Source organism: Molossus molossus, unplaced genomic scaffold (assembly GCF_014108415.1).
Source record: "Molossus molossus isolate mMolMol1 unplaced genomic scaffold, mMolMol1.p scaffold_m16_p_11, whole genome shotgun sequence".
Classification (NCBI taxonomy): Eukaryota; Metazoa; Chordata; class Mammalia; order Chiroptera; family Molossidae; genus Molossus; species Molossus molossus.
Window position 1 is genome coordinate 53371227 of NW_023425346.1, and position 25909 is coordinate 53397135.

At 41.5% G+C, this 25909-nt stretch overlaps 1 protein-coding gene across 1 annotated transcript in view; it reads right to left on the bottom strand.

Annotated features, from left to right (window-relative positions):
- Positions 1-25909, bottom strand: part of LOC118625352 (aldehyde oxidase) — a 77210-nt gene that overhangs the window by 25907 nt on the left and 25394 nt on the right. Inside the window, exons 13-21 of the mRNA XM_036254263.1 lie at positions 23642-23751; positions 21785-21969; positions 20644-20806; positions 18470-18562; positions 15572-15741; positions 15121-15247; positions 11499-11621; positions 7433-7529; positions 1642-1766 (exon numbers count right to left, since the gene is read on the bottom strand). Of these exons, the coding sequence (XP_036110156.1) occupies positions 1642-1766; positions 7433-7529; positions 11499-11621; positions 15121-15247; positions 15572-15741; positions 18470-18562; positions 20644-20806; positions 21785-21969; positions 23642-23751 (1193 nt within the window). The remainder of the gene's footprint in view (positions 1-1641; positions 1767-7432; positions 7530-11498; positions 11622-15120; positions 15248-15571; positions 15742-18469; positions 18563-20643; positions 20807-21784; positions 21970-23641; positions 23752-25909) is intronic.

The window sequence follows — 25909 nt, forward strand, 5'->3', positions numbered from 1 at the left end:
GAGTTGAGACAGCCCTTGCACGTTTTGATTTTATAATGTACATGATACACATTCTATGTGGTTATACTAAATAACAGTACAATTTTCAATAACCTAGGCATGCATCCATGCTGATCTCAGTAGTATTTGGCTACAACAACATTGCCGAGACTATTATTAATACTGAGTAGTCCTTCTGATAGAAAGGAGATATTTCTGTGCTAACAATTTTTACAAATGTTCTCCATGAACTCTACCCAAAGTATAGTTTTCACACTAATCCCCAGGGGTATGTCTCCGGAAGCAGTGAGGTGCGTGGCCTTCCCACCCTCTGTCAGACTGGGTCTCTCCCAGCACTCTGCTCTTCTCCACTGCAGAATGCACCCCTCTCACCTCCCATCAGGGTCACTGCTGCAGTTGGCAGGTAGGTCTTCCTGGATGCAGGTCTTGCTCTTTATTTAAACCATCCTAATGTTTAGAGGTCAATTCTTTTTAACAATTCATTTTTATGGATGGGGAGCCCAAGAAGGATGAAGTGATGGGCCCGACATCACCCAGGAAGAGATGAGCAGAACAGGACTGGGTCCGAGTTTGCCCGACCTTTCTTAGTGTTCCACCTTCTAAAGGGGTCATTCTCATTCCCACATTCCTGCTTGCTCTGGTAACAACACTGCTCTTTATGATCTAGGAGCCAGGACCCCTCTGCTATGTTCCCCTTACTTTCATCATGATGCCTAAACTAGCCACCTCAAAAGTACATCCTCCATTCCAGCTTGGCAGTCCGTGCACTATCCCTTCTTTGTTACATGCATGCTGCGTGGTATATAGGCACTAAGTGTTTGCAGAAGAGACGGGCGAATGAATGAATGAATGAATGAATGAATGGCATTTGATCTTATTGTGGAATTGCCTGGAAATGGCATCTCTTCTCAGCATCTAGATAAACCTCATTTGCAGTATAAATCCAAACTTAAGACTTCATCTTTGTGGGACTTTCTTGGTGATTCTAGCTCTTAGCAGCCCTCTGTTTTCTTAATGCATTTATATATGTAAATTAGCTGATTTACATTAAGTTACATTCTCCTCAGTAAGAACCCTAACTGCTTCATGTGAGTTGGATACTATAGACTTTGGAAGGCAGGCCTTCCTCTTTTTTCTAGTTTTATTGAGAAACAATGAACATATGTCACTGTAAGAGTTTAAGGTGTACAGCATGATGGTTTGATTTACATATGTTGTAAAATGATTACCACAACAGATTTAGTTAATATTCATCATCTCATAGATACAATGGAAAAAATTCTTGAGATGAGAACTCTTAGGATTTACTCTCTTATCAACTTTCCTATATTACCACTCAACAGTTCAAGTGATAGTCGTCACTCCTGTTATATCCTTAACAGGGTCAAGAGTACAGCAAAAGAAACCTGCTGCGTCTGTATTGTTTTACAGATGCAGATCTACAAACAGAAGGCCTCCACTCTTACAATACTAACTTAAAAGCTTTATAATGTAGGGTTATTAAAACCCAAGTGGATATGGCTATTAGTACTCCAAATTCTATCAGTTTCTGAAATGACATCTTTGTCTCTAATTGCTCTTGGTCTATTTTGCTGGCAGAAACCATTTAGCTATGTTCTCTCCTTAAGGGCCCCATGCTACCTGTATGCCTCTAGGATACTGTGTGGACACGTAGACATCCATTTCTTGATCCTCTCCTTTGGGAACAGCAAGCATGCTTTGGGTTTCCATATAAAAATGTTCTTGACCTCCCAGACGTATTTCACCTGTTGGAGGAAAATACACCAGAATCAAAAAGGCTGTCAGATAGGACAGGTAGCACCCCCCAGCTCTTTCCTGCTGGGGTGTAGGCTGCATGGAGAAGGGTCACAAATAATACTCTTTGACTTTTGTTATACCTGCATATTGGAAATAGAGTTCTGTAGAGGAACCTGTCATGTCTGCCAATACAGTGGGTCACTTGGTCCTAGGGAAAGGTGTGCAGAGTCAAAAGAGTATAACAAGGAGACTTCTAGTTCTAAGACAAAATGGTATAGATGCATGTCTCCCTGTGCCTTCTGCTAACAACCCTGGACATCATATATGAAAGAAACATAAGACAACTCTCAAAGATAGAGAGGGAAAGGCACCAGTTAGGGACTTTGAGACCCAAGGAAAGATATAATGACAAGTTCAGTGGGTTATGTTGCTGCTGTTTGTTTCATATAGCTTATACTTGGTACCAGAGAAACCAGAAATCCCAAAACACTGCCAGGCAAGGACAAGAAAAACGTCTCATGGAAAGCCTACTTTCTCTAGACAAAGGAAGACAGAAAGCTTTTATACAAAAACTACTCTACTCCAACCAAACACTACAGAAAAAATTGTGAACCTATCTTTATCCGCAAAAGTTGTGTGGAGTGCCTGGACTTCTACCCTTGTCAGGTTGTTATGAGGTACCCCAAACTGTCTGCTGTGGTGGTGTCAGTGGAGACCATCTGGGGAACCTAGACTTCCACCTTCTACCTGGCAATAACAAGATATCACCCCCCCCCTTTCCCCACCAACACAAGGCCAGAGGAGTCTTGATAAAATAGAAGAATCAAATAAGATCCAAAGTCTTATAACATAATACCCCAAATGACCAGGATACAATAAAAAAATCACTCATCATACCAAGAACTCAACTGGAATGAGAAAAAAAACACTCAACAGATGCCAACACTGAGATGACACAGACTGTGAAATTTTCTCACAAGGATTTTAAAACAGCCATCATTATAAAATGCTTCGATGAGCACTGACATGAACACTTAAATGAAACAATAGAAAGTCTCAACAAAGAAAGAGAAGATATAAAAAGATCCAAATGGAAATTTTAGAACTACAACAACCAAAATATAAGAGGCTCAGTGGATGAGCTTAACAACTAAATAGAGAGAACAGAGGACATTATCAATGAACAAAAACATAGAATAGCAGAGATTTCCCAACCTAAACAGCAGAGAGAATATAGTCGGAAAGAATCTGAACAGAGCCTAAGGAACCTGTGTGACTGAAATAAACGATCGAACATTTGTATCACTGAGGTCAAGCATATGAAGAAATAATACTGAAAATTTCCCAAAATTGGTAAAAGATACAAACCTACAGATTCAAGAAGCAGAGTAAATCCCAAAGGGATAAACCAACAAAATCCATGCCAAGACATCACAGTTAAAGTTCTGAAAGCTAAATACAAAGAAGATGTCTTAGAAGCAGAGAGAGAAACATTACCTCATCTATAAGAGAAAAATACTTCAAAAGACAGCAGCGTTGTCGTCAGAAACCAGGAAGGCCAGAGGAACTGGTACAACACTTTTCTTCACGTGCTAAAAGACCTGTCAACTTGGAATTCTATATCCAGTGAAAATATCCTTCAAGAATGGAAAAGCAATCAAGACATTCTCGGATGAAGTAAAACTAAGAGAGTTTGTCTTCAACAGGCCTATCCTAAAATAACAAATGGCTAAGGGAAGTTCTTAAAACAGACAGAAAATGATTTAAAAAAAAAAAGATCTTGAAACATCAAGAAGGCAAGAGAGCAAGGGAAAGAATAAAAGTACAGGTAAATATAGGTAAACACAGACTTTCCTTTCCTCTTGAATTTCTAAGTGTTTGAAGCAGAATTACAACATTGCTTCATGTGGTTCTCAATGTGTATAGAGAACATTTCAAAGACAATTATATTATATATGAGGGAGTGTATCTCCCAATAACAATTATATTATATATGCGGGAGTGTATCATCCCGTAAGGAATGTCCCATACGGTATCCAGGTGTGGTCGTCTAGAAAATGCAATAAGGATGAAATTCACCAAACAAGTTTTATATATTAGTTACCTATATATTTGTCACCACTTAAAAAAATCTATATACAGCCCTGGCCAGTTTTGCTCAGCGGTTAGAGCGTCAGCCTGCGGTCCACAGAGACCTGGGTTCAGTTCCCGCTAGGGGCATGTACCTTGGCTGCAGTTTGTCCTCGGCCCTGGTTGGGTCGTGTGGGTGGCAGCCACTCGATGTGTCCCTTTCACATCGATGTTTCTCTCTCTTCCTCTCTCTCCTTCCCGCTCTATCTGAATAAAAAATGGAAAGTGTCCTCGGGTGAGGATAAAAAAATAAAAAATCTATATACAGTTCATGTGGATGAGGATTAATCAGTGATTGTCAAATAAAGACAAAACAAAACAAAAAAACCCACTACTGATAAATCAAAATGGAATTCTAAAAAAAATGTGTAAGAATCTCATTGAAAGGCAGGGGGAACAATTAAAAACAGAGATGAAAACAAAACCAAAACCAAAACATAGCTATGACAGTCATCATGCTAGCTGAGAGGCAGAACTTTTAAAAATTAAAAATGTACCCAATAACAGTGATTTGTAAATTGTTTCAGGAAGATTTCCCCCAAAATTTTTTGTACTGGAGTCTGGACTTCCTATCTTATCTGAAATCAGAGTATAGAAGAAGGAGCAGATTCTGCTTCATTTATAAAATAAAAAAAAACTAAAATGTCAAGAACTCAGATCTCAATTTCAATGTAAGCTTTTATCAAAGACTGTACCTTGAAAATCCCACTTAACAGTAGGCTCAAATTCATGGTTTGCAATATTAATGATTACACTTATCCACTCAGAATTAATTTTGTTAAATATCTACTTCGCTCAAAAAACACAGAACTAAAAAAATAAAAATACCAGACAGAGCTGTTTCTGCTTAAACCCGTAAGGTAGGCGAGTTCTAGAGCCCGCTATGCCGTGCTGCCCATCCCCACAGCCCTACACCACGGTGCCCTTCTTCACCCTAGGGTGTTGCTCTCAACTCTCTAGGTTGGAAACCAATTTGTTCAACTAATCTCTGAGATACAATTTTATCCCAGTATAAGTTTAGGAGTGATTCCTCCAGGCGTATTTACATTTTAATAAGGGGCCCTTAAAGAAGGAAACGCTGTTCAGATATGAAGGAGTTTATCTGTACTGTGCCCAACAGGACAGGTTGTGGGGAAGATAATCTCAGTTCCAGTGCTTCCAGGTCTCTTGCAAAACTTGCTACTGAGATTGTCATCTACCTCTCCAGTGCAAAGCCCACCCCAGCTAAAGAGATAAATGAGAACTAGCTTAATGCAGAGGAGAGAACGTGCTAACTGCAGAATTGGAAAACTTAGATAGATTTGATTCCTGCTTAACCACATGCCTCTCTGGCCTCAGCTGGCTCATTTGTAAACAGTGTTCTTTAATGCCTATGACACCAGGGTTACGGAGGGCTGAAATCTATCTTCACAGCTGGTAAAAGCAAATAATAATATCACTGTCTTCAAGAACACAGTCTAAGACTTGATGTGATGCTCCTCATATTTTATCTTTTAAATATTCTTTGTTTTGGGAGCACCTATTTCCTATGGGGCAGCTCTGGTGCTGTGATGTTCATTACCTCCCATGACCTCACAATGAAACAAGTAGTGAAAACATTTTTAATCCAGCCCTGGCTGGTTTGGTTCAGCCAGTTTGGCTCAGTGGGTTCAATTCCAATCAAGGGCACATACCTCGGTTGTGGTTCATCCCCTGCCCTGGTTGGGGTGGTGAGGGAGGCAACCAGTTGATGTATCTCTCTCACATCAATGTTTCTCTCTTTCTCCCTCTCTCTCCCTCCCTCCCTCTCTATCTGAAGATAAATAGAAAAATATCCTTGGGTGAGGATTTTTTAAAAAAGTTCTTAATCCAAATGCCAATTGCAGATGAACAAACCTCAAACTAGTGAATTAAGAGAATGAAAATGTAAAAGTCCTTCCCTGTGCCGTGTCTATACTCATTACAAGGTGTGACGCAGGCAGCAAGTTAAAATTAGAAGGAGACAGATTGAACACATTACCTAACTGAACTAAATAATTAAATAAGAGGTCAGGAAAATGATAATAATTAAATCCTTACACAAAAGCACACTGTGGTACAACTGGAGGAACCCCCGAAATACGGATATTTCCAAGATGTTCACACCATGGACCCTCTATGCTAAATATGCTCCCTCTTCTCCTCCCAAAACTAAACTCAGCCTTTGAGTGTTTGCCACATTTTAATAATCCTAAGAATCACCTGAAGCACTGTTAAAACTGGTCAAAAAACAGATTTTAGGGGTACCCTGGATCCTCCAACTCCAGAATCCCAAGAAAGGGACACAGGAATCTCCAGGCAGATTGCATAAGCATGTCATAGTGAGAAAAACGGGGAACACAGGTTTTGATAAATGCACGCCTGCCAGTGTGTGAGCTCAACAATAGATAACCTTTTCTAGAGAAGAACAACAAAAACATCTTAACCTAATAATAATTATTGCTCACAGTTATGGATCTCTTACTATGTGCCAAGCATACATTTCTTATCTCTTATCCTCCCTATAATGAATTTTTGAGATCAGTATTGTTTTGTCCATATACAGGCATATTTTATTTTATTTCATTTTGCTTTATTGTGCTTCACAGATGTAGCTTTTTATTTTTAGAAATTGAAGGAGAGCCCTGGCCGGTTTGGTTCAGCGGTTAGAGCGTCGGCCTGCAGTCCAGAGAGACCTGGGTTGGGTTCCCGCTAAGGGCATGTACTTTGGTTGCAGTTTGTCCCCAGCCCTAGTTGGGTCGTGCGGGTGGCAGCCACTCAATGTGTCCCTTTCACGTCGATGTTTCTCTCTCTCTCTCTCTCTCTCTCTCTCTTCCTCCAACTCTGTCTGAACAAAAAATGTCCTTGGGTAAGGATTAAAAAAAAAATTGAAGGAGAGACCCTCTACAGTTCACTTAATTGCCGTGGTCTGGAGCTGAACCCACAGTATCTCTGAGGTATGCCTGTATATATGCGGAAGGAAGGAGAAAGGGAGGGAGAGGGAAAAGGAAGGAGAGAGAAGGGAGGGAGGGAGAAATCAGAGAAAGGATGAAAGAGAAAGAAATATGGCCTTCGGAAATCATGAAAAACAAACAACCAACCAATTCCAAGACCAGCCTTGTCACTTGTAGCTGTTATATGAACAAGGTCAGGTTCCTTAACCACTCTGAGCCTCAGTTCCCAACCTGTAAGGTGGTTATGAACAGAAAAACATCTATATAACAATTATGGCCCCAACTGCTTCTCCTTCATCATTTTTTTCAGGTAGTTTTACCTTCAAGAATTTGATCAACCATTTTAAATCCTTCATCAACATTTCCATATTCCAGTTTCCTTTTAGGGCAAGTGGTCACTGCATCGGGGCTGCCATGGCCCAGGCCCACTGTACCTCCCTGCTGTGCCACACCCACATGCACACACACATGCACACGCGCACACCACAGAGGATGTCAACGAGGTGCTTGTTCCCAAAGTGCAACATTATAGAAGATTTGCATGGAGGGCTTCAGGGTAGCTCCCCCTCATCATATTTTTTTCAGAGTTTTACCTTCAACAATTTGGTCAACCACTTTAAATGCTTCATCAACATTTCCATATTCCAGTTTCCTTTCTGGCTCAAAGAAGGACTTGTGCTGTATAGCTTCCTAGAAAGAGAACAGAAAAGTGAGGCTACCTGGGCATGACATCCAGCCCTGCGACAGTGGCCGCACGCCATGGGCCTCCTCAGGGTCTGGGCAGCCTCTCTCCTCCTGCTCTGGAATCCGTGCGCCTTCGGCAGGATTGCGTACCTGAGCTAAGAACCAGGCTTCAGAGAGACTCCCCACAGAGCAAATGCAAATGTCCTCATTTAGCCAAAAGAGAGTGTGCTCAGGAAAAACCTGGCACCTACTTGGTCCCAGAATGGAACTAATATTTCCCAGGCAGATTATTCGCTTTATTCTGCAACCCATTTTATGCAGCCAAGGCCACACAGAGCTTGGGCTCTGGACCCAGTCGGAGTGGTGTCCATTTTTTCCATTTATTAGCTGTTTGACTGTGGGACTATTACTTCACCTCTCTGAGCCTCATCTGTCAAAATGCAGGTGTCGTTGTGCACATAGGGTGTGAAGAGGATAAAATGAAAGGAGGCACGTAAAGGGTTTACATGGCATATAACCAGTGCTCAGTTCATTCAGGCTGAAGACACTCAGATGCTAAGGATTACGGCAGCCCTGCCGGCCGGCCCCATGCTCCTCCTCTGGGGAGATGAGCACAGCATTTGCACAGGGCAGAGCACCTGGGACCTCCAGGCCTGAAAGTAAGATTCCCTTACCAGCCCAGCATGGGTACCACAAATCCACTTGCACACTGGTTCTCAGTGCCTTCCCCTGGGTGCCCAGAGGAGGGTTACACAGCATCTGGGATGCAGCTGAAATAATCTAGGTTGGTTTTCTTACCTGTCCGGAGGAATTTATCTGCTGTAATCACTGTGTCAGTGGCACAACGCCACATGCCAACCCCTGCAGCTTTATCTACTGACTGCCCTGCCATGGAATCCCAACCCACTATCGCTGGGAATTCTCCTAACTCTGGTCCCTTTAGCCACACAAGTAGGTGTCTGTCAACATACCTTACAGGGACATTCTACTGTGATCCTGACGGTTCCTCCACCGCAGGGTCCAGGTTCTTCGACACAGTGTGTGTTGGCTGCTTCTATTACTGACTAGCTGTGTGACCTGGGGTAGCCATGTGTTTTAGTTTCCTCATCAGAATGGGGATAATGGCCGTTTTTGTCCCATAGCATTGTCGTGGGCATCCAGTGAGCTAATGTAGGAGGGCTGCTATGAGCTCTGTAACTACACGGTGAGCTCTGTGTGGGAATTAGCTCTTGTTGCTGATCATGATGACTGATGAAAGATTCTGGTTAAGAGCACACCTTCCTCACCATGGTCATTAACCTGACTCTTTGAGCCTAGAGTTTTCCCACTGAAACCATTAAAAACTCTGAAAAGCACAAGCTAGATTAAACCTTAGAGATTAGTGACAGAGATGCATTTGTTTATGTCCTATTTTGATTAATAACACACTTTTCTGCTGGCATCAATTCATGTGATTCTGTTATTAATCTAAGGCTCAGATATTTCAGGTCGAAAGCAGAAGTTAAGTTTTATAGATCCTATTTTTAAAAGTTTAATCTTTTTCCACTTCACTTGCTGCTTGCTTTTTGAGTAACTTTGAGTCAATTTGCTGAATATTTTCTGGCCAGAAAAGTGGTGAAAGAACTTTAATGTGTAGGGAGCTGGGCATATTTACCTGCTATAAATAATTTTTTTTTTATCCTCCCCAGAGAACATATTTCGATATTTTGTTCAGATAGTGTGGGAGGGAGAGAGAGAGAGAGAGAGAGAGAAACATCGACATGAAAGGGACACCCACACGACCCAACCAGGGCCGGGGACAAACTACAACCGAGGTACGTGCCCTTAGCGGCAACCAAACCCGGGTCTCTCCAGACCGCAGGCCGACACTCTAACCGCTGAGCCAAACCGGCCAGGGCCCTGTTATAAATGATTTTGACTAAATTCACTCTAATCTAGTTCATTGGCCTTAGAGAACTTAATCTCTGATAAAAGCAGAGGTAGCCCTGCTCCACAATGTCAGAGCTTAGTATCTGATGCTGGTTCTCTGGCAGACAATTAGCGGTCTGCTGACTGGATCTGGGAAGACAGAGTAGTACCTACGTACTTATTTGGAATTTTATTTGGTTGGAAGGTGGGGGTAAGGAAGGTAGATAGTTAGCCACTGGTATTGGGCAAAAGGTTACAAACAAAATTTTTGATGAAGCATTATGTAAATATTTTTCTAAGAAGAAGTAATTCTAACTCTGAAACAAAATGTTGGGGAAGAAATATATTGATGTAAGGAAGCAGAACAGGCAACATATGAGTGAAAAGGTCTGAGAAGGGAACACATGTTTGAATTTGAAACTGGCCAGGAAAATTTAGAGCCCCAATCAGAGAAAGACAGATATCACAAGATCTCACTTATTTGTGGAATATCATAAACAAAACAAGCTGATGAACAAAATAGACCCAGAGACATAGAAGTAGGGTTCAGACTGACAAACCTCAGAAGAGGGGGTGGGGGGAGGGAAGAGATAAACCACAGAACTTATATGCATGTATGCGTAACCATGGACATAGACAACGATGCTGGGGGTGGGGGCAGGAATGGGAACAGGAGGAAGGTGTCAATGGGGGTAAAAAGGAGAAACATCTGCAATAAAAATAAATAAATTTATATATATATATATATATATATGGAAAAAAGAAAATTTAGAAGTCCTAATCACTCTTTGATTTCAATTAAACTTCTTTGTATTTGTTTTCTTGCCATGATTTTAATTTTAAAACACAGAGGACATTGTCCAGAAACAAACTCTGAGCCCCTAGGCATGAAGCAGCATGATGGTCCGACTCTTCCTGGAGACACTCACCTTGGCCAAGTCACTTCCTCATTTTCTGCCTCAGGGCACACTAGTGCCTGGAGAACAGTCTATCCATCATGCTGTGGAGATAATACTGTATTCCCAGAGTACATGGAGTCCACATGTACTGACTCTCATCTGTTCATGCTGCTCTCCTAACTTTCATGCTGATATTACTTAGTAAATCATAAGAACCAATGACTTTATGCGAAACACTTATCGTTGCATGGAGATGAGTCTTACAACTTTTATAAATTTCAAACTCCTTTCTAAAAAAATAGGATAGAAAATGTATCATAGGATCTATTTCTCATACTCATTTAAGATATACATGAAAGGATCTAAAAATAGTGTCTCCAATATTCGCTTCCTAGAGCACCTTACTGGTCTCACTGAGCCGGGGTGAAGAGTGTCTAGGTGAGTCTGGTGAAGATGAATACAGTAAGTCCTCACTTACCATCGACAGGTTCTTAGAACTGTAGCAAAATAACATATAATAAAACCACTTTTACCAAAGGCCAATGATGATAGAAACAAGAGTTCAGTTCCTAAGGCATCTCATCAATGTCATCATGAAACAACATTGAACGAACTGATGTTATTCAAGGACCTGCTGTACAGAGTCATAGGGTATGTCTCCTCTCTGGGACATTGCTGGTTGTCCATCCAGCATTCCTCTCCCCTGTCCTTCCCCAAACAATGCTCAGATTTCTGTTTAGGTCTCCACTGCTCCCCCATACAGGCCATGCACTTCAAAGAAATCTCACCTCCCAGCACTAATCAACAGCTCTCCATTCCTCTGGTCAGCCACTACCTCCAAGTTGAATATGTGACTAAGTGACCTGATGAGGCTGGATTTCAGGACCCAGGGGACACTGGGACAATGGTGTTCTCTTTTGCTTCTGGGATATGAGCTGGAAGTTCCTGGCTGCCATCCTGTGACCACAGGGGATAAAGGCTCTACTGTGGGAGCCGGGGGAAGAGTGGGAAGATCAGGTTTCTTGCTGACACTGATACAGTTTGGGGCCAACCAAGCCCCCCGTGTTTCAGAAGCCACTGGGAGTCAAACTTTGTTTCCTGTTATTGTAGCTGAAAGCATTTTTCACTGATACTAAAATCTGTTCTGGCTCTGCCTTGAACTCGTTACCTCAATGGTCAGGATCACTGGCTCCAGATCTTGGTAGACAATCTTCACTCGCTTTGCAGCTCTCCTTGCCTGAACCTCAGACTCTGCAATCACAGCACAGATGAGCTGACCCACGCAAAATACCTACAACACAGAAAACACCTTTGTTTTCAAGAAGGGCAGGCACCAGGTGCTCTCCTCTCGTTCATTTTTCTCCTTCCTCCTAAGCACAGAGCTAGACACACAGTAAATGACCCCTTCACATGCATCTCAACCACAGTGCCATAGTCTGCAAAGGCTTTGGCAGGACGGTGCATTTGTCTGAGGGGCCTGCTGCACCTGGCACTGGGAGGTATGGGTCTTTTTGCTGCATCCTTGGCTGTGGTGGCTGAAGAGGTCGAGGGTGGTGCTGCTTCTGGTGCAGCAGACTCAGGCTCCATCCAGGCCAAGACTGCAGAGCTGCTCAGAGGCCAGCTGGCCGAGGAGAGCCAGTGCCACGGCATGACCTGTGGCTGCCATGCCATGAATAGGGCCATTCCGAGAGACAGCTTTGGCCGTCATAGACAGGGAAGACCAGAAGGTTACAGCCTATCTCACCCAGAGATGAAGGGGAGAGAGAGAGAATGCAATACTGCTGGTGAGCAAATCTCTGTCTCAAACTGTGGTGGAGCACAGCTTTTTATGAGGGAGCATGAGACTACGAGCCAAGGGGTGCCTGAGCACAGAACATTCATCATCTCACCTGCAGGTGGGTCGGCTGCCTACAGAGTTTACACGGGGACCAGGGCAGAAAGCTAATGGAAAACCAAACCAAACCAAGACTCCAGAAAAGTCAAATACTCAGAACTGGGAGGAGTCACCAGGACCATTCTGTTCTTTCTCCCACCTTATACCATGATCACAATGAAAACTTAATCACTTATTTTAAAAATCTACACCAGACTAGGTCTAATTAGACTAGAAAGGACCTGTAGACTAGGTCCTTTCTACAGGGAGCATATAGTAGTTTTATCATCAGAAAAATGGTAGTAAAAAAAAGTTAAATCCAGAACACACACACACACACACACACACACAGCACATGTTTGTTGGGTATGGGTGGGTGGGGGTAGTGGGGAGATAAATGAAACAAGAATGGGAAAATGTTGATAATGTTGAATCTCTATTTTTGTGCATGTTTAAAATTTCTGCAATAAAAATAATTTTAAAAGACACAACGTTCTACAGACAAACGTTGAAAAAGGAATTGAACTAACAAAGGCAGTCATTTACAATGGTTCTGTTCTCTGCTCTCCACAGACACCTGGCTTTGCCTCTGTGACCCAGTACACAGACATAGCCCCCAGAGGCTCATAACCAACACATCCACACCTCAGAGAGCAGGCACTATCAATGCAGACAGGAATGGTTTTGCTTGTTTAGTTAACATTTATGCAAAGACCACAATTCTCATTCTCTTCTGCCAAAGCTACACCATGATGTCTTGGGGGAGTTTCAACCTTGAATTGAAACTCTCAGTCATCAAACTTTCATCTTTATCTGCCAGCAAGAACCAGAGGCAGGGACTGCCTCAAATGATGAAGCTCTTTGGGTAGACACTGGACGGAGGAGCCTGAGTTCTGCACAAAACCTGCTGAAATGCCTTTGCTGCATTTTCTGATGACTAAAGATAACAGCGGCCAAAATTTTCATCTTTTGAAACGTTCAAATAGCAACAATGCTACTCTTGTTGCTCTGCTCATTTACCCTGCTACGTGGGAAGCAGTGTGTGGAATACATAGGTGAGTCAGACACTGGGCCTCATTCAAGGACTTTTACCAGGTAGGGGAAATATATAAGGCATAGAAATAAATAAATAAGCTTAATACAAGGTAGAAAGTTTATTAAAGGTTCACTTTGCCTTCTCCTCTAGACTTTATGCTCTGTGAGGGCAAGGACCACACAGGTCTTGTTCAGCTATAGTGAGCAGCCACAGTACGTGCTCACTTAAAAAATGCCTGCTGAGCCCGGCTGATGTGGCTCAGTGGATTGCGCAACATCCCATGGACTGAGAAGTCCCAGTTCGATTCCTAGTCAGGGCACATGCCTGGGTTTCAGGCTTGATCCGCAATAAGCGGCATGCAGGAGGCAGTCGATCGATGTTTCTCACATTGGTGTTTCTACTCTCTCTTCCTAAAAAATCAGTAAAACTATATTTAAAAAAAAATTCCTGTTGACCTGGAGCTTAAACTTGAAGGAGGAGTCAATTTGCCAAAGTGAATGAGCAAAGAAAAGCTGGACCCAACGGCCCTGCAAACCTCCTGCCCTCCAGACGATTCACTGCCTTCTGTTGACAAAACGGTTCGCAGTCCCCTGGAACCAGAGCTCAGCTCCAGCTCCCTGTCTCTGCTGGAGTGAACACTGAGAAAATCAGTGACTTCAGTGTTGCATCTCACTGCGTGTGCCACTAATGGATCTATTCTCACCCCATTGCCCAAAATGAGAATTAGAGGTCCAAGACAGAGCTGAGAGTGGTGAATAACTAAGAGCCACCCCAGGATGCAGATAATGAGAACCCGCCCACCCCCCAAAAAAGTGACTGGTGATCGATCCTGCAAAGTTCCCCACACACGAGGGCAGCAGGCATGCACAGGTGGTGAGGGGATGTTGCCTGACGTCAGACCAACCATCAATAACTATAAGGCCTGTGAACGCCCACTGCTCTGGAGTCGTCCAGGAATCTCTGTCTCTTCTCTTTTAAAAATATAACTTACTAGTAGTTATAACTACATGCATACTTACTAATATCAGTGTTTTCTCAGGAGATTCTGTGTACGGTCGATCTGTTAAAGTGACCAATACGTTTGCGTACAAAGGTGACTGATTATTATGGCTCTATTGACTTTTCAGCTACCATGAAGTTCCCACCAGTCAGTGAGACCTAACATGGAAATTATTCGTTGTAATGCTTATGTGTCTTGTAGATATTTGATCAATGCATTCCTGTCCTGTGCTTTTGTCCAACTGTGGATTCTGGGAAAGTGTATATATCTCCATTTCTTTTCATATTTGTGCATTTCTAAGGGAAGGGGTCATATTTATTGAACTTATTTTACACAGTGTTAGTTCCATGCACAAAGCATACATAAATAATCCAGTGTAAAAAATAAATAAATAAATAAAAAGCCCGTTAAATACATGGCAGCATGAATGGATGATTAAAGGTAAATTTAGAAAGGGAGAGAGAACTCCTGGATTAAAGGGTGATGAGAGGCTTCAATGGGGAGACAACACTTGAACTTGGACTTGAACTTAGGACACTGACTGGGGCAATGGCAAGAGATTCTCAGAAGAGAGATTAGCAAATAAAAACTATCACTATTCTCTCCTCATTCGTTCTTTCATACTTGTTAGTAGCACATTATATTACTACTAGAAGATGGAAAACAGGGAAGTGCCTTTTATATAACTGGTCAACTTCTTTACTTAAGTGGAAAATGAATATATTTGAAGTCATTCGCCATTAGAAGACGGTGTTTTATAATAAGCATTCAAAGACTATAGGGACCCTTTACCTTGTGCCAGAGCAATGCTATCTTTAAGAAACTCAGAAGTGACATTATGGACGAGGTTATTATTCAAACAGAAAGGAAAAAGGCAGTACCACATTGGACTCTAGAAGTTTCTCAGGTTTGGTCAAGAAGCAGAAGGAGTTGACGCCTTGAAGATGTTCCTCAGTCACGATGTCCACCACGCCCGGCAGGCTGAGAGCTTCCGACAGATCCATAGACCTGGGAGAGACACACAGAGCAGGGATCCTCAGAGCCGCCTGCAGCCCGAACACCCAGGGGACCGGGCTTGATTGGGGAATAAGATATGAGAGAGGTAAGATAAGCCAAAAACACTCCAATGGTTCTCTGCCAGACAATCGGGAAAAAATCCCTGGGACAATGAAGCTATTAGATAGAGGGACTGACTGTAGTAGATCCTACATTTCCAATCCATATCACCTCTAATCTGCATTGACTATCACCCTCCTCATACCACTGCTTGTCACTGATGTGACTGAGATGAAAAGTCATTAATGTCTACCAGGTAAGAACTTTATCACTTACACTATTTTAGCATGAGCTCTGGAACTTGTTACAAAAGCCAGGAAAAGTTCCCTGTCCACCGCAGGCATGTCGTCACAGTATATGGCTTCACCCGTGGCATGCTTAACACCGGACAGGTGCATGATGGGATGGCCAACTGGGTCTTGAAGAAGCTGTTTTGGGTCTACATTCTGTTTAATCAATAACCAATATATTATTTTTATAATCATATTATGCACATCTCCCATAAGATGGTAGCTATATAATTTACATCTAAACCAGAACACTTTTGAAAATGAAAACTATCACTGTTAATAGTAACACCAGGACAATAAACTTCTTTCAAGAATTCAATAGGGAAACTGGGATAGATGTGTAGCCATGCTGTTGCTTTATTTATTACTTATTTTTTTTTTTTTATCACTATTTATCCCGTCTATGCCCTCTTCCTCCTGCCGCCCATCACAATCACCACACTGTTGTCCACGTCCATGAGTTTTCTCTCTTTTTTTTCTTTTTTGCTTAAAGCCATCCCTCCCCCCAGAGCTGTCTGCCTGCTCTCCGTCTATGAGTATCTATTTTTCTTGGTAGTTCAGTTTGTTCATTAAATTCTACATGTGAGTGAAATCATATGGTACTTGTCTTTCTTTGGCTGATATAGTTTACTTAGCATAATGTTTTCCAGATCCATCCATACTGTTGCAAAGGGTAAATTTTTCTTCCTTTTTATGGCAGAGTAGTATTCCATTATGTAAATATACCACAGTTTTTTTTATCTACTCATTTATTAATGGGCATATGGGCTGCTTCCAAATCTTGGCTATTGTAAATAATGCTTCAATGAACATAGGCATGCATATATTCTTTCAAATGAGTGTTGCCAGTTTCTTCAGATAAATTTCCAGAAGTGGAATCACTGGGAAATAAAGCCATGATGTTGTTCTTGCCCCCCCCCCTCACTTTTTTGAATATAGACCACAAACATCTCTAATATGAATTCCATTTGTATAAGTAAATGAATATATCTTGCTTCCTGGTAACGTAAACTTGTGTCTTTTTGCTAATGCTCATGTATTTCTTTAAATTTTACTATCAAGTCCTGGCCGGTTTGGCTCAGCGGTTAGAGCGTCGGACTGCAGTCCAGAGAGACCCGGGTTTGGTTTCCGCTAAGGGCACGTACCTCGGTTGCAGTTTGTCCCCGCCCCTGGTTGGTTGTGCGGGTGGCAGCCACTCAATGTGTCCCTTTCACGTCGATGTTTCTCTCTCTCTCTATCTTCCTCTCTCTCCCTCCCACTCTATCTGAACAAAAAATGGAAAAATGTCTTAGGTGAGGATAAAAAATAATAATAATAAAATAAATTTTACTATCAAATTATTTTACTGTTTGTATCGAAACATATTTTGCTGAGGAACACAATGATGGCATGACTCTGTTTGTAGAAACCATGGAGGGCATGTCTTCCACTAGAGGAGCCCTCTTTTTCTATTTTGAGTGAAGAAGCTTGCCAAAAGATTGAAGAAAAATCCCAAAGTATATCTTTGTCCTCTTCTATAATCAAATACGAATGTGCTTATTTTAGCTGAAGACATAACACTTTACTTGCTTCTGCTGGTTCTGCGGCTAAACATACCTCAGAGGAAAGAATGCTGTCCCTCAAACTGCTGATCTCCTGAAGCTGGGTCAAAATCTTCCAAAGCAAATGAACTGACTTGAGGAGAAAATGCTTGTCCTGAGCACTGCAATTGCTCTAGCAATGTGGACGTGTGTGTGTGAAAAACCACAGGGAAAATAGGAACGAAACTCATCTGTGTGGGAGATACCTGGCTTCCAACCCTTATCTTACAATCCATCATAGCAAATTCTCTTTTAAGGTTATCAACTTCGTGAAGATGGTCACTTTTCTTTGAATGACTGAAATGCTCATTAATTTGTTGTAGTTCCTTTCTAAAGTTTACTCCACTGCAAGGTGAGGTGTTTATAAGCCAAAGGTTGTAGCTGCCATATTTTGCAGGATACCATGGAAGGTGACAGCTGTTTTTAACAGTCAAAATAATCACTTTCAATGAAGTTTGGTGTATTTGCATTTTGAACATATTAAATCTAAAGCCTGAAGGATACACATCAACTTCAATGTTCATTACAACATACGGTCGGCTTTTATAACTAAATCCAACAACATATTCAATGTTCTTGACTTCATAAAACCCTCAAGGTAAAGCTTCTTAATAATAATTTCAAGGAAAAACACATGAACTCTTATCCAATTTACCAACAGGATGACTTTAGGTGATATTTTTATGATGTTTTGGCAGAAAATTCCATTTGGAAGTTATGAAGAATTTTGTTCTCTCTGATAGTCAACTTTCATTAGGGAAGCTAGACATAGCTTTGAGGACTTATGTTTGATGGAACTCTAACAGTAACTCACAGAATGGGGGCAGAGTATATTCATAGTCAAATAAAATAAATTAGCATATCTGTTAAAAAGTATTACTTCATTTCATCAACTTTCAGGGCCTGTGTTTTCTGCTCCTCTGAAAATAAATTCAAAGCAGCCCATGGCCCTGACACGGAACGTGACTTCGGCTGTGCTCTGACTTCCACGCTGCCAAGGGCAGAGCGGTGGCAAGCTGGCCAGTTTGTTCCCATCGATGGTACAAGGCCACAGAACAAAACACACAGCCTTCAAGATTAAAACAGACATTTTTAAAAAAGTACCATTGGTAGCTTTGTTTTCAGTCACAATTGTTCATTAATTCTGAAATTTTAATAAACACGAAAGAAAGCTGTGAGTTCACCAGAAGGGGAGCTCGGGCGTCTGAAGCTGGAGAGTTACTGAGGGGTCAGGGGGAAGGTCTGAGTGAAGGAGTTACAGCCCAGGCCCTTTGAATAATAATTCATATTAATAAGCCACTAACCTGGTACTTCAGTGTGCTCCTGTGATGCCTAGAATGAAGGTCTTCTAAAGCGCTCTCATACTTGTCTGCAAGGCTAGGATAGTGAACAGGGTCCTAAAAAGTAGAACCATTGTAGATACTTAAAATGTGCCCGAGTGGTCCTGGAAGGGAGGCTAGAGTGGTTCTTAGCCAGCAGCTCTAATCAGAAGTCTAACATTTTGTGAGGACTCGCCCTGTCCAGAACCCTGGAAGTATAGCAGCCCCCAAGGACACATGCCTTGGGAGGTCCACACATTATGAGGAGCCAAGTGTATCTAGTAGATCACGACCTTCCAATATCTCTGTTTCTTAGGATTCTCTAACCAGTAAGTCCTAATTGACCTGAGGACTCAGAAACCAACAAAACAGGAAGATAGAAGCTAAGTAAACAAAATGGAAAGGAGTAGAATGTTTAAGCCAGGAAAAAGCCAGAACCAAAGCAAATGAGCATAAAAATCTGCTCTGACCACCTGCCAAGGAAAGAGAAAGGAAAACACAGAGGCTACATCCCAGCAGCAGCCCTGCCCCAGGAAACATTCCGGGGCCCAGAGGGAACACTTCTCAGAATCAAGGAAAATGGATCATTGGGTTTTTATCTAAGGCTTTAAACAATCAGTGGATTGAGCGTCCCATGGACTGAGAGGTCCCTGGTTTGATTCCCGGTCAGGGCACAAGCCCAGGTTGCGGGCTCGATCCCCAGTGGGAGATGTGCAAGAGGCAGCTGACTGATGTTTCTCTCTCACATGGATGTTTCTGTCTGTCTCTCCCTTCCTCTCTCTCTCTCTAAAAAATCAATAAAAAATATTTTTAAAAATTAAAAAATAAACAATACACCTAATGAATATTTTTATATTAACATTTTTAATAAATAATTAAAGCCAATAAAGTTGATTATTTTTAATAGCAGAGGAATACTAAATAGAGTCAATTGAACTGAAAGTATGAGACTACAAGGCTTTGAATTATATCACTTGATTTGCCCAAAAATTTGTATTAGTTTGCGATTAATCAGAGGAGTCTACAATTGATGTTATTTTTTCTCTTGTGATTACCTGGTGATAATATGTCACTTATATATAATTTCAAGCTTTTATTCTCAAACATGTGATACAACTGTTCTGGTTCTTAGTTGTTCCTATATATAATGGAAAGATAATTACTCCCAAAAGCAATGATAAGAGAGAACTTTATGCCTCTTATTTAAAGTGATCATACTGCCCTGGCTGGTTTGGCTCAGTGATTAGAGCATCAGCCTGTGGACCAAAAGGTCACAGGTTTGATTCCTGGTCAAGGGCACGTACCTGGGTTTCAGGTTTGATTCCCCAGCTCCGGCTGCGGTTGTGCAGGAGGCAGCCAATCTATGTGTCTCTCACATCGATGTTTCTCTCGCTCCCCTTCCCTCCCTCCCACTCTCTGTAAAAAATATAAATAAATGGAAAAATATCCTCAGGTGAGGATTAACAAAAAATAAGATAAAATAAAAAAGTGATCATACTAATTTCTATATCACATTAAAAAAGTGCTTGGCTTCTAATCAGTTTGTTGGTTCAAGTTCTCTTTGGATCCAGCAATTTTATTCAGAAAAATTCTTTAGTTGTGTCCTCCCGAGCCAACAGTCTTATAACTAGTAGTTTGTCAAAAGTGAGACCAGGCAAAAGAATGCCTGATTACTACTATTATTGAGACTGGTACCAGGCAGTCTTCATCAGGTTTCTCTGAAGCCCTGGGGACTGTGGTAAGCCCTTGTCCCATGACGGCCTATTTCACAATAACCTCCTGGAGCAGCTGCCCTCATCATCTCACAGGCGAGAGAAATGAAGCTGAACCAGAGAAGAAGGCCAAACGCACGAACATAACCCTAAACAAGTGGAAGAAGTCCTGCCTAAACCATGAACAAGTTTTCTGCACGTTGCCCAGACAATCAAAGCATCAGAAACCAAATAGCTGAGTGGTGTTAGACAAAATCCTGTACAACTCCATCTCCACTTGCACTTCTTCTCCAAGCTGACAAGCCACCACAGACAGCCTGAAGGGGTCCAGCAAACCCATCTGTTTCTAATTTGGGTTGTCTTTTCTGTTTGGGTTGTTGCCTCCACTTTGGGTATCTCCATTGCTCCTAATACTGGGAAAGCTAATACGTGGTCAGTTCCATTTACCATCCTCTTTAAAATCTGTGACACTTCCAGGTAGAACTTGAAGAGGAAGCTGATGATGAGAGTCCTCTTGAACTCCACCTTCCCACCCGGAGCTGAGCCTGGGAGGGAGACTTCGTCCAGAAGCAGCCTGCAAGCCGCGTCCAGCATCTCTTCATTCCAGGGCCTGTGAGAGTTTAAAAAGAAGATTCCTTGCCTGACTCACTACCTCACAGGCTCAGCTAGTGTGCAAGACAAATAGCTACAACTTAATGCAGGAATTATGAGTACAAGCTTCACAGTCGGGCAACCCACGTTCAAACCACAGTTCACACTCTCAAGGTGTTTGGCCCAGGCCTTCCTCTTCCTCATCTGTAAAAGGGAAGCAGCAGTATAGCTCACCTCGTGGAATGGTCATGAGAAAGAAATGACATCCTGTGTCAAGTCCTTAGTCCAGGACTTGAATGTTTACTGCAAGACGGGTTTTTGTTTTAAGCACCTTATATGTATTTATTCATTTAATCCTCTCAACTGTCCAATGTGGTGGGATGATTGTCCCCCTTTGACCTAAGGAAATTGAGCTATGGTAATATTAAATAAGCTGACTGGGATCACATAATTAATAAGGTTGAACTGAGATTTAAACCCAGGCATTTTGGCTCAATCAAGCTTATATTTTTAGCTATTAGTCTCTATTACATAGGAAATGGTAACTGATACCTAGTAAGTATTCAAGAAATATTGAATATTAATATTACCCAAAGATATAAAAAGTCAGGTAAGCAATATATTTAGCAATTTATGATAAAACAAACTCCCCATTATCTGTTTTTCATTATCTGTTTAATGGTAAATTATTTTCTCAATAAAGAATGCAAATGTACTCATTTGGCTTACTGTATCTATGTGCTATTGGGATATAGGCTCTCTCTCTCTTACACACACACACACACACACACACACACACACACACACATAAACTATATGACCCATTTCATAATTCACTAAAATTAAGACATATAGAAATAATTATAAAATCTTATTGGAATTTCATGCTGTTAAATAAAAAGGTAATAAGCATTTTTCTTCTTCTAACTGTCTTTTGTCAAAAAAAAAAAAAAAAAGGAGCTGCTGTTACTTGGAGTCTACAGCCACAATACCATACCTTCCGATGAGTTTCTGGCAGGAATTCTTTGCACAGACAGTGGTTGGACCAACACCTCCATACGAGATGGATAAGTCTCTAATGATGCCATCCCCTTCTCCAAAAAAGACTCTCATTCCTGAATTAACTATGGCGAGCGCATTCTGTTGCCGCTGGGCTTGTCGGAAGGCTGACACGAATTCCCACTGGAAGCAAAAATTACGTGGCACATATAGAAACACATCGAGTTTCTAGAGGCAGCTTATGCATGTGGCCTCAATATCCTTTTCACACTGTGCTATGGGCTGCATTGTGTCCTCCCAAAGTTAATGTGTTCAAGTCCTAACTCTCAGGACCTCAGAATGTGACTGCATTTGGAGATAAGATCTTTAAAGAGGCAATCCAGTTCAAATGAGGTAATTAGGGTGAACACTAACCCAACATGGTGGTGTCTTCATAAGAAAATTTGGACATAAACGAAGGAAAGGCCATGTGAAGACACAGGGAGAAGATGGTCATCTACAAGCCAAGGGGAGAGCCCTCAGAGGAAACCAACCCTGCAGACACTTTGAGATCAGATTTCCAGCCTCCGGAACTGTGAGAAAATAAATGTCTATTGTTTAAGCCGCCCAGTCTGTGGTGCTCTGTTTTGGCAGCCTGAGTGGACTATAGCACCCTCAAAGGCAGGCTTGATTACTCCCTTTATATAGATGAGGAATCTAACTAAGGCCCGGAGTGAGTCAGTAATTTGTTCAGGGTCACAGTAGATCTTGAAACCAGGATTCAACTTGAGTCTAACTCCAAAGACCTTTATCTCATGATGTTCTCTTGCAAATGTATTTTTTTAGCCTCTTTCAAACCCCAAGATTTAGGTAGAGATATATTTTCAAGTTTTACTTAAGGAAAAGCTTCATGGCACAAAGATTTTTTTAAATTAGTAAAAAAATGACTTTAGAATTGGGGTGGGGGAAGAGTTAGGGATAGAGGCAGAGGCAAAGGTCTCCTGATTCCAGGAATAATAGAAGATTGCATAACACATATAAAAAGTAACTACAGCTTGGCCAGTGTGGCTCAGTGGTTGAGCATCAACCCATGCTCCAAGAGGTCACCAATTCGATTCCCAGTCAGGGCATATGCCCAGGTTGTGGGCCAGATCCTCAGTGGGGGGCATGCAGGAGGCGGCCAATTGATGTTCTCTCTCATCAATGTTCCTATCTCTCTCTCATTCTCCCTTCCTCTCTCTCTCAAATCAATAAAGAAAAAAATGTTATTTAAAAAAAAGGAACTACAGCAGTCACCAGAGACTTGAGCAACCTCAGCATATGATTTTACTTTTTTTTTCTTAAGTCAAGAACTACCTTTTCACTTGAGAGAACACTCACGGCTTCTCTCGGGCACATCCCAATGCCAGCATCACTACTCTTGTGCTTTGAGGCCATTATTAAGTAACATAAGGGTGACTTGAATGCAAGCACAGGGAGATCACAGCAGTCCATCTGCTGACCTAGACGGCCACTATGTGACTAACAGGAGGCGAGCGTGGACAGCGTGGAGGCACTGGATAAAGAAATGATTCATGTCCTGGGCAGGACAGAGTGAGATGGCTCAAGATTTCATCATCCTACTCAGAACAACATGCAATTTACAACTTGTGATTGTTTATTTCTGGAATTTTCCATTTAATATTTTTGGACCACAGTTGACCACGGGTAACTAAAACTGCAGAAGTGAAACTGCAGATAAGGGGGGTGAGTGTATTCACGAGTCCTCAGAATCTCTCCTGTAAACACAGCACACTTTTCCTTAACCCACTGTATGTTGGAATTAACAAGCTGCAGGCTCACAGGTAAAACCAAGGAATTGAAAGGACATTCTCACCTTCCTCGAGAAGGGGATGTTGACCGAGATCAAGATCTCTTCAGGCCTAAGGTCTGCACTGGGGCACTTTCCAAGAAACTGCTCATCTAAAGAAATCTGCCGTTTTCCTTCTGTGAAAAGAAATGACACTTTCCCTGGAATCTGTACTATTAAAACATCAAACTCCCAAAACTTGGGCAATAATTCTACCAAACATTGGAGGAAACTGATTCTTTGGGAAAAGAAGTGACCTTCCCATGCTTAACAAATCTTTCTCCCTATAATGGCATCTTGCAATGTTTCTTCCCATCTAGGCTCTACCTTTTCTTTCTCTTTCCTTTCTTTCTTTCTTTTCATTTTTTTCTTTTCTGTTTTCTTTCTTGGCTTGTAAATAAAAATATCTAGCAGAGCAGCCCAGAGATCAGGAAGGACAGGACCGTGGCAGCCCTGTTCTTGAACAGCATAATTCATTTTGAACTTTGTAAACAGGAAGTAGAAAGTACGTGGTACCCCTTTTAATATTCCAATCAAGTCATTTGACAAACATTTATTGCTTATCTTGGGACCCCCACTGGGTACAGCAGTAAATAAGTAAATTGTCTTAAAATATTTTTCTTTATTGATTTTTTATTTTTAGAGAGAGAGAAAGGGAGAGGGAGAGGGAGAGGGAGATAGAAACATTGATGAGAGAGAACATTGATTGGCTGCCTGCTGCATGTCCCCAATGGGGGATCAGGCCCACAACCTGGGCATGTGCCCTGACCAGGAATCGAACCAATGACCTCTTGGGGCATGGGTTGATGCTCAACCACTGAGCCACACTGGCCAGACTAAATAAATTGCCTTTGATGAATTTTTATACTAGTAAGGTCATATAATTTTGTTTATATCTTTCTCCAGCACCTAAAGAAATTGTGTTTTTTAATCAATATATTTGTTCTTTAATCAATATATATGTAAACATATATATATGTTTACAGCTACAATGAAATGTGACTTTGGGCTGAAAGTTAAGAAGCTTTTGATTTTTATATTCACACCACAAGCTTCTTTCTCATATAATTTTTAAAAGGAATGTTACATAAACTAATAATTCTAAATGCAAATTTTCCTCCTTGGGACAATTTTGTGGTTTCAGTGATATGAAAAGCAGGTATTTAACAATGCAGATAATAGAAAGCTAGTCCATATATTTTTTTAATTTCCTTTTTTTCTTTTTAAATTTATCTTTATTGTTGAATGTATTACAGATGTCCCTCCTTCTTTCCCCATTAACTCTCTCCTCCCCACTCCCACCCACCTCCTGTCTTCCCCACACTATTGTCTGTGTCCACTGGTTATGCACATGTGTGTAGAATTTCTTTGGTTTATCTCTTCCCCTCAACTCCTTCCCTTTGAGGTTTGTCAGTCTAACAACCAATTTGTACTTCTTAATCTCTTCAACTTTTTCACCCATCCCCCCAACCACTCTTCCATCTGGCAACCAACAAAAAGTTCTCTGTAATTATGAGTCTGTGTCTGCACTGTGTTTTCATTTTGTTTGTAGATTCAATTGTTGATAGATATGCATTTATTGCCGTTTTATTGTTCATATATTTGATCTTCTTCTCTAAGAAGGCCCTTCAACGTTTTATATAATACTGGTTTGGTAGTGATGAACTCCTTTAGCTTTTTCTTGTCTGGGAAACTCTTTATATGGTCATCGATTCTAACTGATAGCTTTGCAGGATAGAGTTATCTTGGTTGTAGGTCGTTGCTTTTCATCACTTTAAATATTTCTTGCCATTCCCTTCGGGCCTGCCAAGTTTCTTTTGAAAAATCATCTGACTGTCTTATGGGAGCTCCTTTGTAGGTAACTAACTGCTTTTCTCTTGCTGCTTTTAAGATTCTCTCTTTGCCTTTAAACTTTGGCATTTTGATGATGATGTGTCTTGGCGTGGGCCTCTGGTTTCATCTTGTTTGGGACTCTCTGTGCTTCCTGGACTTGTATGTCTGTTCCTTTCACAAAGTTAGGAGACTTTTCTGTCATTACTTTTTCAAGTAGGTTTTCAGTTTCTTGCTCTCTTCTCCTGGCATCCCCATGATGTGAATGTTGGCAAGCTTGAAGTTGTTCCAGAGGCTCTTTACACTATCCTCATGTTTTTGGATTCTTTTTGCTGTTCTGATTGGGTGTGTTTTGCTTCCTTATATTCCAAATCAATGGTTTGCTTCTTGGCTTCACCTACTCTACTATTGATTTCCTGTAAATTATTTTTTATTTCAGTTAGTGCATCCTTCATTTCTGACTGG